Here is an 18,975-nt window from a genome sequence, read left to right on the forward strand (position 1 = left end):
TTGTAGAAGTTTTCTGTAAGATTATTAGATAATGCGAATTTTAAACTCTCCTGCCAAATTTCCTCCATTTTTAATTCAATGTTTTGCCCCAGATTTTGTACCCATTTAACCATACAATCTTTAATAATGTCCTCTTCCATTTTTGGTAATTCATGCATTTTGCCAATTAAGTGATCCTCATTTAAACATACTTTTGCCTCAAATTCTTTTTTCTTATAATTAAAATTAACTCTTTATGCATTTTGTATCTTTCCACCAATTGCTTGTACCAATATGAATTAATATCAAAACCTCCTGACACCAACTCAGCATTAGTTTTAAGTCTACATTGTCCATCCTTAAATAACAACAGATCTTGATATGTCATCCATGTTTTCCACTTTTATCCATCTTATAGAATCTTTCCCAAAGAGATAACCATAATTCTTTATTTTATTTTTATACTTTTTCATATGTTAACTGGGTAAACACTGCACCCCAACTGTTATTATTTAATGTCTGTTTCTTATTCACAATTAGTCTGCAAAACTATGTGTTACAATATTGCGTCACATAACTGGCCAAGGAAAACTTCTGTTAATGCTTTCTTACGTGAAAGGTTTTGCAAGTTCTACTATGATAATCCCAAAAGAACTTGCAGAAATGTTCATGGAAGTTACACCAATATTAAGTAATTAATTAATTAATTAAACTGTTTTTGCCATCCTAGTCAAGTATGCAAATCCAGACAGGGTAAAACCTGGTTCCTGGAGACGATGGTGCAAGAGCAAGTTGGGCCATGTTGAAAGTAGGATACTAAGGAGATGGTATCTTTGCTCACTGGCTAGATTGCAGGGTCGTCTTCTTTCAGGTTCGAACACTGTCTTGTTGTGCTAAAACACTCTTTTTTCCCCTCCTTTCTCCACAGACACATAGAGTATTGGAGAAATTTGCAGACCTTGCATGCCGTAGACATGGAGCTGTACACAGGACTCCAGAGACTGTGAGTACTATGTGTCTTAATGACAATGTGAATACTGGAGGTGTTTCTCAGCCAGCTAGGTTTACCAGCGGAGAAAACCCACTTTCCAGGTTTACTCATGTGCCTTTAAGAGAAACAGGCTGCAGAAGTCAGCAGGAAATTTCTTTCATAGCTGCAGAAATGAATATTTTATTATAACATTTGGGTGGGGGGGAAGGTGGAGTCTGCATTGCTGGAGATTGACGTTCTTCACCTTTTGAGAGGAAGTTGTAGCGATGACAGATTCCCATTAGTCTTTGTTTTTGCTCCTTTGCTTCCTCCCTCCTTCCCTCCCTGCATTTTCTATAGTTCTTTCACATGACCATTTTCCTTTTCAAGTGATTGTACCCTGGCTTTCAGGGCAAGAATATAGCGGTAGGTAGTATACTGAAGAAAGGACACTATTGTCTTTGTTGACATCCCAGGTGCTATTGAAAGGATCTCTAAAAAAACCTTCTTTACAAAAGAAAGCTCTCACTGGGTACACTTAGTGCACACATACACACAAACATCAGTTTTTGCCAGTGCACACATTGATAGCTAAAATTTAATTTCTTCCCAAAGTTACTGTTTGAGTAGTCCTAGAACTGGCCATTCTGGAAATGTCTGAGAACTGAGTTGCCGATCTGAAGGCTCAGATGAAGCATGTCAGGAGTCAGAGGGTTTGCAGCTCAGATCTCCTCATCTCACCAACTTTAACCCTGTGCTACACTCAATTCTGTCCAATCTTTCACTCCCACTCTCATTTTTTTAAATCTCCTCCTCTCCATTGCTCACATTGACTTTCCTTTGCTTGAGGCAATAGGTAAGACAGAGTATGGTGTCCTCTTCAGGTAGCAGATCTAGAAAGGACAGGAAATTCTTGTTCTTCACTTTTTGGATGATTGCATTGGTGCTGCCAGGAAGGTAGAGAAACCAAGATATTTTAACTGGCATCAGGATATTATGCACTTTGACTTGGAGATTTTCAACTTTAGGCAGAACAACACCTTGTTTTGCCCCTCTTTTTTTTGTAAGCTTCCCAGCTTACTTTGCCCTATCACCTTCCTGAGCAATGGCTCTTGACTCTTTTCCTATTCTTTTCCTCCTGCCTTTCTAGGGATAGAGGAATTCATTCAAACCAGCCTGGTATCAGCATCTGGCAGCTTTGGCTACCTGCGAAGACTGAAGCAGAACCACTTGTAGTGATGCCCACCGTTTCTCCCTATTCCCCCACAACATGCTGTGTAGCTTGGTTTTAGAATTATCAATGCAATTTTCCATAATTCCCATCCAATACAGTGTCAGTCCAGCCCACCTCCAAACACATGACCCCTTTAAAGATCATGAACAAAGAAAAGGTGAAACTCTTGTCTTGAGCAGCTTGCAATCTAAATGTCTCCAAATCGTATATCTGCAAAATGTCTTTTGCTTCAGGGGGAAAAAAAAAGTAGAAACAAATCTGCAGTAGTGGCCTTCTGATCACAGGTCAGCAGAAAAGAAGCCACTCTGCTGAGCATCCCTGAAACTTAAACCTGCTAAGTAAATGTGTTCCTTAGAAATTCCTCCATGTAAGCATCTTAAATTGCTTGTTCAGATCTTGTGCATATTTCATGCATGCAGTGTGGAGGAGGAGTTTTTTGTGCGAAGGGTTTTTGTTTGAATGATTAGCAGGATTCGTGCTTGGTTAGCGTGGAAGGTGAGAGAAGGTTATCAAAAGGATGTTCTTGGATGTTTTGGATGTATGTATGTTATTTGAGGAGGGAGCAGAGTTTGAACTGGGGGCTTCTTGAGCTATAGTCCTGCTGTCTCACAGAGGAACATTATTCAGTTTGCAAACTGGAGAGAGGGTGAAATCTCTTTGGTTCACATTTTAGTGCTAACATAATTCATATTTCCTTGGGAAAGAAAGCTGTAATGATCACTGTCACTCACATTTTCTGGACGGGACAATGTCCAGATAAGTGCGATGTCATATGAAAGTCCCAGTTACGATGTCCCATCCCCCGTGTGATAATGTCCATGGTTGCATGCCTCTGAGTCCGGGGAGGTTGTCTTCAGGAGATGGTACACCACCACCTTCTTCAAGGGGACAAGCACCTCCTTCAGCGCAGTAAAAGCAACTGCTAAGATTGCATAGGTATGAACACTTTGGTGTGAACACAAATGTACTGATTTTTTCTTCTCTTGCTCATAAAAGAAATCTGCAACTGTAGATGACAAGCCCTCTCTGAACAAACCTTGCACTGAACAAAGCACACAACAACAAGAAGATTCAATCTAGGATGAGAACCAGCCAGATTCTTCTTGTCTTCCTTTACATTGTCTCACAAATACAGATGGAGGGATGGGGTTGTTTTGGAATGCCCATTCTAAAATCCATCCATCCTTTGATGTTTCAAAACTTCATATTTATTAAAGCATTAGCCTGAGTATTCTTGCTTTTCCTTTCCCCTTCCTCATCCCTTCATCCCCCTTTTCTTTTTGTACCAATATTTTTTAGACTGTCTGTGTGAGGACAAGCACTGACATGCTTTTATAAAGCTGTAGGCCATTCTAGGAGCTTTGGGACTGAGGCCTGGAGGTGTACTGCAGGATGATGTGACATAAGATGTCTATATTGCTGATGCAGAACTGAGTGATGTGAATGTGGGGAATGGCTGCCAGTCCCTGGTCTCCTAAGGAAAGAACCTAAATCAATTACCTCTCCCCTGTTCTTCAAACACACTTGTCCTGTGCTGTTGTATCAGTTTGATATCATCTCAGCTGTCATGGCTGTATCCTACAAAACTTTAGGATGTGCGCTTTCTTTAACCATAACACTAAAATCAGATAGCAGAGAATTTTATATAGCTCACTGACCATAACTAGAGTCTTGCTAGTTAGAATCCTGTCAAACTGTTATAATGGTGTAGTATAGATACACTCCTTATGATCCCTGTTCAGACTGTCAGTATTTGTAAGCATGGAAACGAGTGAGGAGGAGTCTTTAGTCCCCCTTCACCCTGTTATGCCTTGTTATCCCTGTTGTGCCTGCTAGAATGTTGTAAGTTCTTTGGTATCATTTCCCTTTGCTTTAGAGCCTTTAGAGCCTTTGTTAGACGCCCCTAAGTTTTACCCTGAACTTCTCAATGGGACATATCAAGATCCTAATTTTGGTCACCAAACCTGTCCTCAACTTATACATGAACTTGACTAATAGTCAAGTATATATGGTATTTATATCTAGTCATTTCCAAGATTTGGACAATAGCCTCCCTGCTGCCTCCTTCAATTTAGACCTAGGTGGGTCTTCAAATGCCTGACCATCACTGACCATTCTTCCATCTCTGTCCTTTTACATCTCTTTGCAGGACAATCAAGAACTCAGGGCTCCGAAGCATCCAGCCACGGGCATTTGACAAGAACCCTCACCTGCGCTACATGTGAGTAGGTTTGCTCCTCTCCCCTTCCCCACTGTGCACTGCAGTTGATTTTGCAGAAAGGTCATTCTCCTCAAGGGAAGATGGGAGGGTGAAATAGGGATGAGCATGGGAGAACAGCCAGCGTGATGCAAAGCAAAATTAAAGAGGGAAAAAAGGGAAATCAAAGTGGCCGGAGAGAGCTGGAGAATCGAACAGTTCTTCCCCACTGGGCAGCTGGCAGATTTAGTTATCTTAATAACCAAGGCAACTTTGATTGCCATGCTAATGAGCGGCTCCTCATTAACACCCTTTAAGTGGCCAGTGGGAAGTTTCCTTTTCAGCCTGAGGTTCAAGAGAATGCCATTGGGGAGGGCAGGGAAGGTGAAGAGAGCAGTGTATCATTGCCACACAGCGTCATCTGTTCATTAACGCTTAACAGTTAGGAGATACAAGGCAAGATCTGTTTGGGGGTTTTCTCCCTCCCTCTCTTACCTCAGGGACATGGCTGACAACTTGTGCTCTCAATTATTGACTCATTAAACAGGCAGAGGAGATAGGAGCCAGGCTATGATACGGTTACTTCTCACTAGAGGCTATTGACAGAGTTCGTCCAACATGGAAGTCAGTCTTCTGGGTGCAAAGGGGGACCAAACATTAGCTTTCTTTCTCTCATTTAAGATTCTGTTCTTTGGACCTTGGAAGCTTGCTTGTGAATATTCTTCTGTTTCAGTTTTTGGATAGTGAGAACAATTCTGGTGTGTGTGAGGGAAATGTAGAGGCGGCCGTATTGACGATAAAACAAAACCCAAAGCACACATCAAGGTGATGCCTTTATTGAACCAACTAAATGGTATAAAGTTCATCACACTAATTTTCAAAGCACAGAGGCTTCTTCATAAGGCAAAGATGGTTTTAAATAAAAATCCTTCAGGGGAGGGAAAAGGTGATGGAGTCAGGTTAGAGGACATCCCCTTTGGCTAAGAGGAGGCTGGGAACAAAACTGATAAAAGAAAAGCAATGAAGTTTCACACATTTCCATTTGTAGGAGGGATGAAAAATGGTCCTAACCCTGATGAGAAGAATCCTGCAATTATAAGAATTTTCACAGATTAGGACTTATTTTGCACAAAATTCACACATGGTGGTTTTGTGCAGAAAAATAGCATTTTCTGTGTGCAAGCCCTGCAATGCAGCCAAATTGTAACATTAGTCTGGGATAGGAATAATTATGCACTCATGTAGGCTCACTTAAGAGAAACCAAGCTTAAGGAGCACACTTGCCTCCTCCCAATGCCTCCTCCTTTTTTCCTCTACTATCCCTTTTGAAATAATTGCTCTGTGTTATTGCTCCAGAAGAAAACTCTCCTGATTTATTTCTTTTGCTTTTTATTCCCTTCCCTTCCAGGACCTAAATCTTTCTTGCTCCCCTGAACTTAATTGTTGTTTTCCTAAATACTCCCTCCAGATTAATTGCTTTCTCTCTCCTATATCTTTCTCCAGAACATCATTGGTGTCCACTTCCTTTCATCTGGTGCATTAACATTGATCCCCCTCAAACTCTCCTTTGCTATCATTCACTCCTGTTGCCTATTCTCTCCTTCTCCCCCTCTCCCCATGATGATACATGTACTGCTGTTTAAAGTGGAGGATGAGATTTCATTGATACAAGCACAATATAATACAATAGTCTGATCTATTTGGTGAATAATGTTCTTGGAAACCTGAATGATAAAAATAAAAGTCTAGGGGGCATTTTGATCTGCCACATTACCTCTGAAATGATGCTGCGGTCCTGACATTGACAACTTTCAAGAAGATGCAAGCCCACCTTTCCATCAGAAAAGAGATTGAAAATTGAATGAATGGATGTGTTATTTATCTACATTTGCAGAGCAGTTCTCTTGGCCACTGAGTTCTTTGTACCATGTCTTTATTTACAGTAGTTCCATGGGCTTATTTTCAGTTGTCAAGCAAAATACAGGCTGACCCTGGGCAGGTCATACTCTCTCCACCTCAGAGGAAAAGAAAGGCAAACCCCTCTGAACAAATCTTGCAAAGATAACCTTGTGACAGGTTCTCCTTAGGGTTGATTTATCATTGCTATCACTATTATAGTATGTGGCAAAAATCAGTTGCAGCAACAAATGGTGATGGGTATGTGGCAAGTATGAGATCCAGGGTGGTGCAGTGGTTTGAGGATTGGACTATGATTCTGGAGACCAAGATTCAAATCCCAAATCAGCTATGAAATCCAACATGCTTACATAAAAGAAGCCAACTTTGAAAGAGCTATATGCTTTAGAAACCATAAAAGGAATTGTTCCTGACATTGAACTATCCCTCTGATAAACATGAGGAGTTGCTCTTATCAGCCCCCAAGAAGCAGTGCACTTTGTCAGCAAGGCACTAACCCTCATGTTGGCTGTGCTGAATATATCCGCCTCCCTTTAGATAATTTTGATTTCTAAATTCTTTCCTTGAGGTGAGTTGGAGAATGCAGTAAGGCTATTCCGAGTGTGTATTTTTCCAGATGAGAGGGAGAAACAGCTGTTATAACAGACACACACACAACTAGTTTGGTAGACTGTATACCGCGTGACCTTTTAAATCCAGCAGAGTTTATTCTGCACTAGGCTTTTGCATACAACCATAAAGCAGACCAATATCATATTAAAACATGGTTAAAATGAGACAGTTGAATTGGTAATAAAACATACAAAATAAGTCTGAGATTATATCTTGTCACTAGACAGATTAAAAGGTTCTCTCTTTATCAGGCCTAACTTGACATGCTTGGCCATTTGATAGGACATGTAGCAATTAGTTCCTGCCAATAAAACTGTCAAGTTTTTTGAAGGAATAGCATCAAATAGCATTTTGAGGGAATAGCATTTCAGCCTCAGTGAGAAAATGCCTTCTTCAGAGGCCTTCAACAGAATTCACTTAATGCACTTATTGACTTTATACTCAATGTTTCTGTGTTCTGAAGATGGTTCTCATATCTAATTTACCCTACTAGAGCTCCTCAAAGAACCCTTTTTCTCACTGGGGCTGAAACACATTGGACTTTCTAAACAAATAAAGAGTTGACCACCTCAGAACATGTAGAGCTTCTCTCCTTCCCATTGTCTGTATTTAATGTGCTTTTTAAAAATGTGCTTTGTCAGTACTCTCTTCACTACTACAGTAGAATTGGCAGAACCTCACAAACAGCATGCATAAGCAGGGACTCATTGGCGCATTACAGATGGGTCAATGAGGCACTGTTGTTACGCGTGAGGGGCGGTGCTTCCTGACATGCCTTGCCCCTCGCCCATACAGATGGGCACCTCCATTTTGATGTCAAGGACACACCAAGTCCGGACGTTATGCACTGGAAGTGGTGCCGCGAGTGTGCACCTTGAGCCTTGTGGCGCCACTTCCGGGGCACAGGAAGAAGCGCCATTTTGGTGCTTCTTTCTTGCTGCGCCCGGGAACCATGCGGTTTGGCTGCTGCGGTTCCTGGACACAGCAACCGGCAGCGGCACGAGACCGCCCGTTTTGGGCGGTCTGTAACAGGCCAGTGTTTCCTTGTGCAAAACCTCATGCTTTTTTTGCCATCCAGGTGTCATAACGTGCTCTCCCTTTTCTACATTTGGTCCCTGCTTTGGTGGCTAAGTTCCTCATTCATCTTGACTGCTCTATATTTGTCAGCCACAGCTACTGAGCAGGCAACTAAGCCAAATGGTATGCACCATTGTAGTATATAAGTTGCTTTTTCCACATGTGTCTTATTTGGAGAGTTATCACTTCTGCCCTCATTTCTCCCATATCCCATCTCTCTTAGAGTCTGGCAGCCACATCACTCAGCCAGGGGTGGGCATGGGTCGATGTGGACATCTGGAAGCACCCCTGGGATTGTCTGTGAGAAAATGGCAGTAAGACTGTGCTGGCACTGGGAGGTCCCCCTTCCTGTTTTCAGCCAGCTGCTGCCCTGCATAGAGCTCAGCTTGCCAAGGGCCTGACATTTTCCGTAGGTGCCGCACAGAGGAGCCGAGGATGAAAGGATTAGAGGAAATATCACTCTCTTTGGAGTTCTGAGCAGCAGAAGCTGAGTAAAGTAGCTGGTGAGATCAAAGGAAAATGTCCCAATCCAACGGCATGAGGATGGCTTCGTGAGCTGCAGTTCAATGTGTGTCTTACTTGTGAACTGGATAGTGTTGCCGCTGAACTCCAGGACTTGCAGGGAGGATGGGGAGCAGCGTGTGGCATCACTAGAAACGTTGCATCCATCTCTGTCTTTTCAGTCATAGCCACTTAACCTTTCATTCTAACAGGAAGGAAACAAACAAACACAATTTGAGTTGGTGGTAAAATGAATTTCAGCAGGGATAAATGTAAAGCACTACACATAGGGAGTAAGAATTAAATGTACCCCTGGCTTGATAATGATACATCTGGAAAGGATCTGGGGTTTTAGTGGCCCAAAGCTAAACATGAGTCAAAAGTGTGATGTGGCAGCTTCCCCACTTAAAACGGCAATTCCAGGCTGGTTTTACAGTGTTTATATTGAAGGAATCAGTAGTGCCATTCTTTTCTGATTTCATGAGACCTCACCTGGAATTTTGTTTCTAATTCAGGGCACCATGATTTCAAGAAAGATATGGACAAGCTGTTCTATTCCAGAGGAGGGTAAACAGGATGAGAAAAGCATGGGAAAGCAAGTTCTTTGAGGAATGTATTTAAGGAGAAGGGTATGTTTAGCTTGTAGAAGAAAAGAGAAGTGATATGACAGCCATCTTTAAGCATCTGAAGAGATGTTGTGTAGAGACCAGAACAACCTTTTTTTCTGCTGTTCCAGAGGCTAGAATTCAAATTGCAAGAAAAGAGATTCCACCTAAAATACACGAGGAACATTCTGACAGTAAGAGACAGTAGAAGAGATTGCTTCAGAGAGTGAGTGAGAATATTCGTGGAGTAAATGTATGTTTCTGTGATTCAGTGTTGGTGATTTGCAGTCCTAACATTCCTCTCTAGTGCCTATACTGGCTATGACTGCTAGGAGTTGTAATCCAGCAACATAATTCTTAGGCCATAATGAACTAACCATTTGGATATGGGGAGTTCCAACAAATTAATCTGGGATGAAGTGGTGGTAGAGCCTATCTCCTCCCAACCTAAAAGCTGTTGGTCAGTTTTGTTTGTTGATCTTGGCAACTGGGAAACCTGCTCTTTTCTAGCTACAGACTTTTCCTAAAGGGACAGAAAAACTCAGGACAGCTTGGATGGGGTCAATATCAGCTGATGAGACTGCATGAGTCCTTTCTCATATGAAATTGTCAACCTATTTCTGTTTCTTTCATCCCTCATTCATTCTTTGCCATCTCTATTTCTGTCCTTTCCTCATTGTGTTTCCAAGTCTACAGCCTCCAGCTGTGCCATCAGAAGATGAACATTGACTCCAGTTTCAGGATCCTGATCATGAATGAGCAGTGGTTATCTTTCCTCTATGACTTTTACAATTTAACAACAGGAAGGTATAGAGCTATTGAGAAAGAGGCACAGCATTTAAGTTGCTTGTGTTCTTTCATGTCCTCAAATGCTGTCATGATAGCTGATGGAAGGGCGATAAAATAAACAGGTGGCATAATTCTGACCATTGATCCTAGTTTATTCTCTTCTGACCTGGTGACTTAGAGCAAATGAGGTCAGTCTTCAGGTGACCAAAAAAGAAAACTTTACACATATCTCCTTCTCCCAACTTTTCTTCCCCTTAGGCTATGAAAATACATGCAAGCAAGCTGGCAAGATGTAGATTAATGAGTGGCTTTAGTTTAATTTGCTAATGCTAAGTAATTTATGAACTTAGAATTTTTCAAGTGGTTGGAGAGGAGAATATTGTACCTTCTAAATATATGCATATGGCATGTCCTTCAAGTCCATCAGCCCTGATACTTCTGAGGTTAGCCAAAGAAAGAACGTTAGTCAAGAAAGTTGCAAGTTTAAATCTTTTGATTTTTAGGAGGGGTCATTAAAAGACCAGCAACAACGAAGCAACTGACCTCTGAGTAAATATGTCCAGATAACATTGGAACTATGGCTTTTAGACAGGTCCATGCCTTCATCACTCTATTGTCTTTCCCTTACCTTTAACTACATTGTTAAAAGGGGGGGGGGATGACTTTGTTTTAATTCATGTGTGAACCACCTTGAGATCCATTCAGGAGAAAAGTAAAGAAGCAATCAAGGGATAAAGAATGCACAAAAACATTTGTGATAGCTTCCCAGGGCTGCCCCTGGATCTGAAGAGGTTCTGGGCCCTCCACTGGACCTCTTCAATTGGTTTCCTAGCATACATGTGTACATGTGTACACACCTGTACATATGCAACAGGCCACATTCTCATATATATAGATTTCTATTTTTCTTTGCTTAAAGAAGACAGTTGCTCTGGCTGTGTCACATGACCAGGCACCTGTGTATTTCCAGATGTTCTTCCTTCTTATCTATTGTTTTGAGTTTCAACTGGCTAAATGCCCAGAATCTAGGAGCCAGCACATTTCACCTTACTCTTTTCCTATTACGCAAACAACTCCTTTTAGACCTGATTTTCAACACATTTTAACTCCTGAATTCAATATGCAGAGTTCAAGTTGGGGAAATTATCCTCATTATTAATAGAGTTTGAAATACAATAGTCATCAAGGGACATCACTGGTCATGTTGGCTAAGACCTACCATCAAGGAGCGAGTGAGAGAGAGAAAAATGTTCCAAACTTGGCCTTTCCACCTAAGAAAAGCCCAATGAAGTGTCCTCTCAGCAGAAAATGATGTGGAGAACCATGAACCCATCATGAACCTAATATCATTTCTAGCTATGGAGATGCTTTGTTCCATTTGGAAGTTAGTTTTCTGCTGCCTCTTACTCTTTCCTTCTCCTTGCAGATCAGATGCGAACTGGAGATGGTTCAGTAATATCAGACCCTGAATTTAATGGTTGTAGGGGAAAGCCATGAGCTTTTACTGTTTCTGTCATCTCCATTTATATAATAGTCTGTATTCTTCATATGTTAACCCTGAAGACCTCCTGCAGGAAGGAGGGAGTTTGATCTCGATGGCCCTTGGGGTCTCTTTGAACTCTCTGATGATATCGTTCTTTGTGGGGCTAAGAAGAAAGATGGTTTTACCTGATTTGAACAAAATAATACTCTAAACATGTCCATTAGAATTTTAAAAAATATTGATGACTTAGAAATGGATAAACGTACCTGTTTGGTTCAAGGTGACTCATGGGAGAATGGTAAGAAAACATGGATACCATGGATAACATTCATGCAGAAAGAAAAGAATATTAAGTTTACATTATAATAAAAAAAATTAAGAATTTTTCTTTAGGCCTTTTTGGTCAATGTATTAAAGAAGTAGGGTATGTAAGAAATTTAGAATCACCGTATGAAATTTAGGTTTTCTAATGATGTTTATTTTCTAGATATAAAACAACAAGGTAGGTTCATAAGATGTTGCTGGAAAAATATATAAGTTTAAATAGTAAGTAGATCAGTAATTTATAGATATATAGATATAGTGAATTGTAATTATCTGGAAGATTATAAAATGAAGGATATATCGGATTCCAGGAAGGTTTATGTTAATTATACTAGTTATGTTATTTGTAATACTGATTTTAAGGGTGGTGGGTTAATGTGGTCAATGTCTATTTTGTGATATATATATATATATATATATATAGAGAGAGAGAGAGAGAGAGAGTGTATTGGAGTGCTAGGCCAAAGTAGCATTCTCTTTGGACGAGCCAGCCTGATACCTCTAGAAAGCTCACAAGGGAGATAGGAGAAGAACTCTTTCACATGCTGTTTTCCACCAATTACTGGTGTGTATTAGAGAGTGTGTGTGTCTATGATCCTGGTGACAGCATTTAGCCATCATGACTAGTAGCCATTGATAGTTGTATCCTCAATCTGCCACTCACTGTTTTGCAATATTTTACCAGCCCATCTCGGCTCCAGTCCTCATTCTTGCTGCTGCAACAAGTTCTCAGGTAATGGGCTGTGATTGCTTTGCAATCCCGTGCTGAGCCAGCCTGTAGTTAGGTGCGTGATTGTACTCGGCTGAAGGTAATCTTGTGCACCTTTATTTATGTTGTGTTTAAGAAAACAAATTAAGGTCTTGTAATTAGGTATTGAGGCATATGCTTAAGCAAAACTCAGGATTCCATTTACAATATTAATAACGGCTTTATCCGCCTGCCTTTGGTGACTTCTTGTTTTGCCGTGCGAGGGCTTTAAAAAAGAAACCGAGGGAAAAGGAATATATCTCCAGCAGATTTGTGAGGTTCACAAGATGATCTCCTCCGTAGTGAAAGTAGCTCTGTCTATTGAATTGGGCCAGATGAGATTATTGAGATTTTCACATGGTTTGTTCTTAGATAAGAACTTTCTTAAATTTGCAGATGGTTCTCATGATTTCAAGGAATAGTGGCTGTCATCTTACACTGAAATAAGATTCATAACCTAGAGTTACAAATCCATAACTGTTCCCTGTCTAGCAATGTTCTATATCCATAATTCTGGTATGACTGACATGATCGCTAAAACAACACGGTTTTCCTTGTTTGGTGCTCCATGTATTTCCTTGTATTGGAACCAGTGCTGAACCCCTAAACCAGAGCAGATGATGTTGGTTTTAACACAACCTCCCTCCTTTGGCAAATTCCAGAGGTCATCCCTTTCTGCTATGTAAAGAATTGAAGTTGTCTATGCATAATGCATGCAACTCCTAACAAGAACTTTGCCTGGGGCATACTGGAGAATTTGGCTTTCTAGGTATGTTATTTTATTTTATAACACTTGCAGTAAACCAGCATTGCTGTCAGTGGACATCAGCTCAACATTGGCCATTTTCTTTTATTTTTAGTGCTGGAAAAGTGCTGTTACGTTGATGTACTCTGGGTTCTGCAAAAGAAGTGACCCGCAATTCCCTCAGCCCATGTGGGCATTTGAGGACAATTGGTGTAAGCTGAAATGCTTTGCTGTACAAGGCCTTTGTAAAGGTGCCAGCCTCTCCACAAGTGCTTTCTCAGTGCAATTCCCTGAACAACTTCAAGGGCTTCGGGTCTCGTATAGCAAGGATTGTAAGGCGGCTGGCTGCACATCTGGGCCACATGTGGTGATGTTTATGCCATCACTGCTGCCATCTGGGACTGCAGCTCTGTTAAAAGCCTTAGGCAACACATACACACACACACACAAAAATTGCAATTTGCCACCTGTGGATCATTAGGGACATATTTAATTTCCAGTATGACTGGCAGATTACAAGATAACAGTTGTGCTATTTTTCTGATGGGGCCATAATAATGCACATTTTTCATATCAGGGAAAATTTGGATCTGGTAACCCCTATTATATGATCTTCTGCCTTATTGCTTGTTCCTGTTGTGGTTGGTTGAATGTACTCTGTTACCCTTCTTAGTTCCTGAGAGCTCTTTTGCTAACTGCAAAGGTCTTAAACCTTTTCCCCTGGCCATTCTGTCCCACTGAAAATACCTTCCTTTCCACAGATTTTGTCCCCACAGGAAAATTATATGGAGACCCAATGTGGTGTTATGGTTAGAGAACATATTGGAATAGGAGTGGAGAATGGAGGTTGCAGTCCTCACTCAGACAGGAATCTTGCTGGGTAGCCTTGTACCAGGCACTCTGTCTCATCTACTTCCAAAGGTTGTTGTGAGGATAAAGTGTGCACATGGAAATGTTTGAGGGAACAATCATGTATGGCATCTGGAACTCTCTGTAAGAAAGGTGTGTGTGTGTGTGTGTGTGTGTGTGTGTGTGTGTGTGTATTCTGGAGATATTCTTTCTTTTATTATGCGAAGGGCACCAGTCACATATCAGTAACTTGACTAGGACAAGCCAGCTTTAGATCTTCACTGAAGCTGAGTGGGTGATTTTGCATTACATACTCTCTTTCCTCCTTGAATTATTCAGAGATTGGATAGTCACATTGCAAAAGTAATTAGCTGCACGTATAATTCCATGGTACTAAAAGTAGTTAGCTGTAATTATACTTGTAATTTTAAAGAAGTAACTGTTCCATTTTCCTTCTCTGTATAATAAAGAGAAATGCTTAGTTTGGGGTTGCTTTAAAAAAAAAAGCACATGTCTGAATGGTGTTATTCCCAGAACATGGAGCACAGCATGAATCAGCCTTAGCACTACATGGCTAAGGCTGCATAGCTATCTAGACAGCTTTCTTCCTAGTCTTTGGAAACTGAAGATACCATTTGCAGGAAACAGATGTTTCTCCATGGGCATTTTGTGGGCAAATTTGAGATGGAAACCTGTGAGAGCTGATCTGTGACAAACTTGGAGTGTGGTGACCTTGCCGTCTCTGGAGGCCTTTAAACAGAGGCTGGATGCTCACATCTCAGGAGTGCTTTACTGGGGAATCCTGCAGGGCAGAAGGGTGGGATGCATTGCTTCCCACTGTGCCTTTCAAAATGTTGTTCTGTAATTCTATTATTCTGTGCATGAGATCCTACCACAGTATCTATAATGGGAGAAATCATTATCAAGGTAAACAAAACTATACCACAAAAATGGTGATATTATCCCTCATTAAATTACAGTCACAATGAAACTTAGTTATACATTTAATAATGGAAAAATTGAATTAATTATAGAATGTTTGGTAGTCAAATCTAGTTAATCCCAAGAATTTATTATTGATAGGTTACTGTTTTTTTTTAAATGCAATTTCTATATGCTGCTGTGAATGGAGACCAAGGTCAAAAGGAGTACTAAAGTGTCTGCGTGTGTGTAAATAAAATAAAATAAAAATCTAGTGGGGAAATTGGACAAGGAGAAATATTGATGGTATTAAAATAGTCCCTTCCTATAAGAAGTAGCAGAAAGGAAGCAGTACACTGTGCAAAACAGAAACATCCAGAGACTGTGTTGACAAAGCTATAAGATGTGACAGGGTGTTTACTGATGGGACATTAATTTGCACCTCATGCAGGACTAGGCAAGAATATAATATGCTATAACTTCCACATTACTATGTTTTATTAGAAGTATAAAATTTTAGTATGAAATTGTGGGCTTTTCTCTCCTCCTCCTTCTGTTAGTTCTCTCTCTCTCACCTTCTCTTTCTCTCTCACTCATGTGTGTGTTAACGTTAAAGGCAAAATAAAGAATTATGCACCCTAACAGACACCAGGTGGGAATTTGGTAGGATGTCATCAGTGCAGACTCTGTATTAGAGATTCTGTTAGTGCCTGGCTAAAGCTATGTACTTCTTTGTCATTCTGATTCAGTCGGCAGCATGGTCTGTGAACAGGATCTAATGTGGACAGCGGTGAGATATTAGAGCAGAACTGCTTGGTCCTTCAATGTACTGGTACATGAAGGTGCAATCAGGCAAACAGGAAAAGGTTAAATAAGTGAAAACTAAATAAAAGCAAGGGTGTATGTACAGAGGAAAACAGATCTAAAGAGCTTTACAGCCAAACTGCTTTTCAATTATAGGAGCATTTGTGTACCATTACATGCCGTAGGGCAGTTACCTGTGGTTAGTGACAGTTTCCTGGCTCTTGCTTTTGGATTCCCCAGCCCTTTCTCTCTGCTCCATGAATTATCCTCAGTTCCCTAAATCAGCCTGATCCCTCAAGTATCTTGGAGGATGCTTTTCCATCACCAGTACTGAAGTAAGATTAGTCCAGCTGCCTTCTGTACATGGAACAAAGAGAGGGTACCTTCTTGTCTTGTCCCTTAGGCAGCAAAGTGTGTGCAGCCAGTCCTGTTCACTGATGTGTAGTGGTTTTTAGTTGCTATTATAAACCAGGTTACATTTGAGAACATGAAGGATTGCATTCCAAATTAGAGGTGGAATGAGGATGCAAAGCAGGGATGCTCCAGCCTGGAAGCTCTCCTGCTCAAGCAGCTTGAAGCAGAATCAAGGTAAAGACTGCTCTAGTAAAACAGGCTGGTTGCTTCAGTTCTGGTTACACCCCACTCTGACCTGCCTCAGCTTCATTTCCTAAGGTTGAGCAGGGCAATTTGTGTTTCCCCCTATTCTAACCAACAGCATATTCTAACGAACAGCACAGACAGAGTGTGTAGCTGTTTCTATCTCATGCCCTTCCTCCCTTCCTTCCTTCCTTCCTTCCTTCCTTCCTTCCTTCATCTTCTCCATGCTTGTTTTCCCCCTACAAAGTCTGTAGCGGATAACTCACAGCTGGTGCTTTGGAAATGAGCTATGGTAAATTACATTTACCTATACAGTGGATCCTTGTTATACGCTGGGGTTTGGTTCCAAGATCCCCCGTGTATAACAAAATCCGTGTATGCTCAAGTCCCATTAAATATAAAGAAGGGCCGACTGTACTTGACTATCAGGAGTTAGTTGTTCATTTGTTTAATCCGTGCCATTATTTTTCATAGTAGAGCAAGATTTTGTGATGGGGATTTGGATAGCTGACCAACATCGCAACATGGGTCACCTTTGATAGTTGTGTGAGTTTGTCTGGAGAGTTTGATAAGCAACTGCCCTGTCTTATGCCATGGTTCTTGGGCACAGTTGCTCGGAGCGATTACTGCTTTCGCCAGATATGAGTGGAAGGATGCAGAAAGAGAGAGAGAGAGAAAGAAAGAAAGAAAGAAAGAAAGAGAAAAGGAGAGGGAGAATTTAACCAGTGAGATCTAGATTAGAGAGGCAATGCTCAAAAGAGGACAAAAGGAGAAGCTGATAGAGGTGGGAAGAAAGCAAGGTAAGCAGGGTTTAGGGGAGAGTTGAAAGGGCTTACAATACAGAGTCTAAGATAAAATTAGCCAGAATTCTCCCCTTTGCCCCCTCTTCCTTCCTCTGACATTGGATCAGATATGATATTGAAATGTTTCCAATTACTTTGCTTGGATGCATTTTGTGATCCCAATGATATTAATTATTCGTAAAGGTCAACATCATTCACATGTATCTCCCCTTCTGTCTCTAGTGTAATCAGTTAATTAATTGGAAATCATTTAGCGATGCCTGCCAGGCAGCGTTTTGCCTAGGCTTCATTTGGGTGGCTTTGTCCTTATGCCCTTCTTGACATCTCTCTGATGATGATGATTATTCAGATAAGATTCCACCCAATCCTTTCAGGGATCTAGATCTGAGACAAGGCTGAATTGGAGGAAGAGGTCACAACAGATTATTCACTCCTGCAAAAACTGTTCTTCTGGCTGCTTCTTTCCTCCTTTTCATCTTACTTCTTCCCATTTTCCTTGAAAGTAATCACTCCATTCTTTTAATCTCCCTCTAACTGTAATTAAGTGGAAGTACCAATACAAATATTATGTACATTAGTTGTAGCTGTTGAAAATCACAGTCCATCCTACTACCCATTGCCAACCGCTAGTACAAGGGTGAGCAAAGTGCTGCCCACATGCCACATGCAGTCCCCCAGGGCTGTTTTTGTAAATCCTGCCCATCTAGTTGCCCCCAAAAGTCTGATACCAGGTGTAGGGAGCATGTTTGCCATGCTTTTGGACCATCATGGGACACAGGTCCCAAAGAGATATTTGTTAAACCAGGAAGCAAACAGCAAGTTACCTCTGTAGAATATCTGTTGTTAAAAGGGGACTTTCCTAGGTACAAAATGACCAGGTGTGTCTAAAGACATGCCTAGAAAGATTTCTGTGTTTCCTAAAGGTTGTTTGAGGACACCTAGGGGCAAATGCTTTTGTAGTGGAGGAGGTGATGAGGGGGGCATGGCTTTCCAAAGTCTCTTGGGGTTAATGTGCCCCTCCAGCCTTCCAAAGTTGCCTACCCATGATCTAGTAGAACTTATCAGTGTTCCTTTGTTTATTTATATATTTACCTTGTTGGCAAATGCCCTTGGAGCATTTCAGAAGTGCAGTTTATGAATATATTCCAATTCTGTTGATTCTCTCTCTGTGGAGTGAAGGCCTGGAGTGATTCCCTGGAGTGATGCTACTTAGGATACACAGGACATTGTAGGAAACCTAGAATAGTGTCTCACCGTTGTTTGTTGATGCTGTTAAGCCACTACTGAGAGGTCCCTGACATAGAGATGATCCAGTGGAGGGCATTTGTGAAGTATCCATGGGCATGGTGCAAAATCTCAGAAAACAAGTTTTACGTGTATGGTGGCAATTTGGGACTAGAAATGGATCAAGATAATTCAGTCACACTTTCTCAGCATCAGAGGAGGTCTGTGGCAAACCTGCTCTGATCAAATCTTGCCAAGAAAAGCCTGTGATAGGTGCACTTAAGGGTCACCATAAATCGGATGAAGGCAAACAACATCTTTCTACAGTACAATTTTCTACAATCGTGTATTTCTTCAAAACCTGTCTTTATTGTGTCCTTTTAAGCATTACTTTTTTCATTTTAAGTCTGCATTATCATTTTTATAATGGTGGACATTCAGACAGATACTCAGATGAACAAAAATTCTTTTAAAACATGAGCACACGATTTCTTGTAAAGTACATATCTTTTTAGTATGTACTTCTCATTAACTTGCGCCTCTCTATATGCAGTTTTTCCCAGTATAGCCTTCACACTGAATTTTAGCTATAATTT

At 40.9% G+C, this 18,975-nt stretch overlaps 1 protein-coding gene across 3 annotated transcripts in view; it reads left to right on the top strand.

Moving 5' to 3' along the window:
* Positions 1-18,975, top strand: part of LOC149307419 (NT-3 growth factor receptor) — a 366,336-nt gene that overhangs the window by 97,579 nt on the left and 249,782 nt on the right. For all 3 annotated transcript variants that reach the window (XM_089539129.1, XM_089539130.1, XM_089539131.1), the window contains exons 2-3: positions 908-982; positions 4,333-4,404. In XM_089539129.1, coding sequence (XP_089395255.1) covers positions 908-982; positions 4,333-4,404 — 147 coding nt within the window. The remainder of the gene's footprint in view (positions 1-907; positions 983-4,332; positions 4,405-18,975) is intronic.

The sequence above is a fragment of the Sceloporus occidentalis genome, unplaced genomic scaffold (genome assembly GCF_023333645.1).
Source record: "Sceloporus occidentalis isolate IW3139 unplaced genomic scaffold, rSceOcc1.0.p SCAF_9, whole genome shotgun sequence".
In the NCBI taxonomy this organism is placed as follows: Eukaryota; Metazoa; Chordata; class Lepidosauria; order Squamata; family Phrynosomatidae; genus Sceloporus; species Sceloporus occidentalis.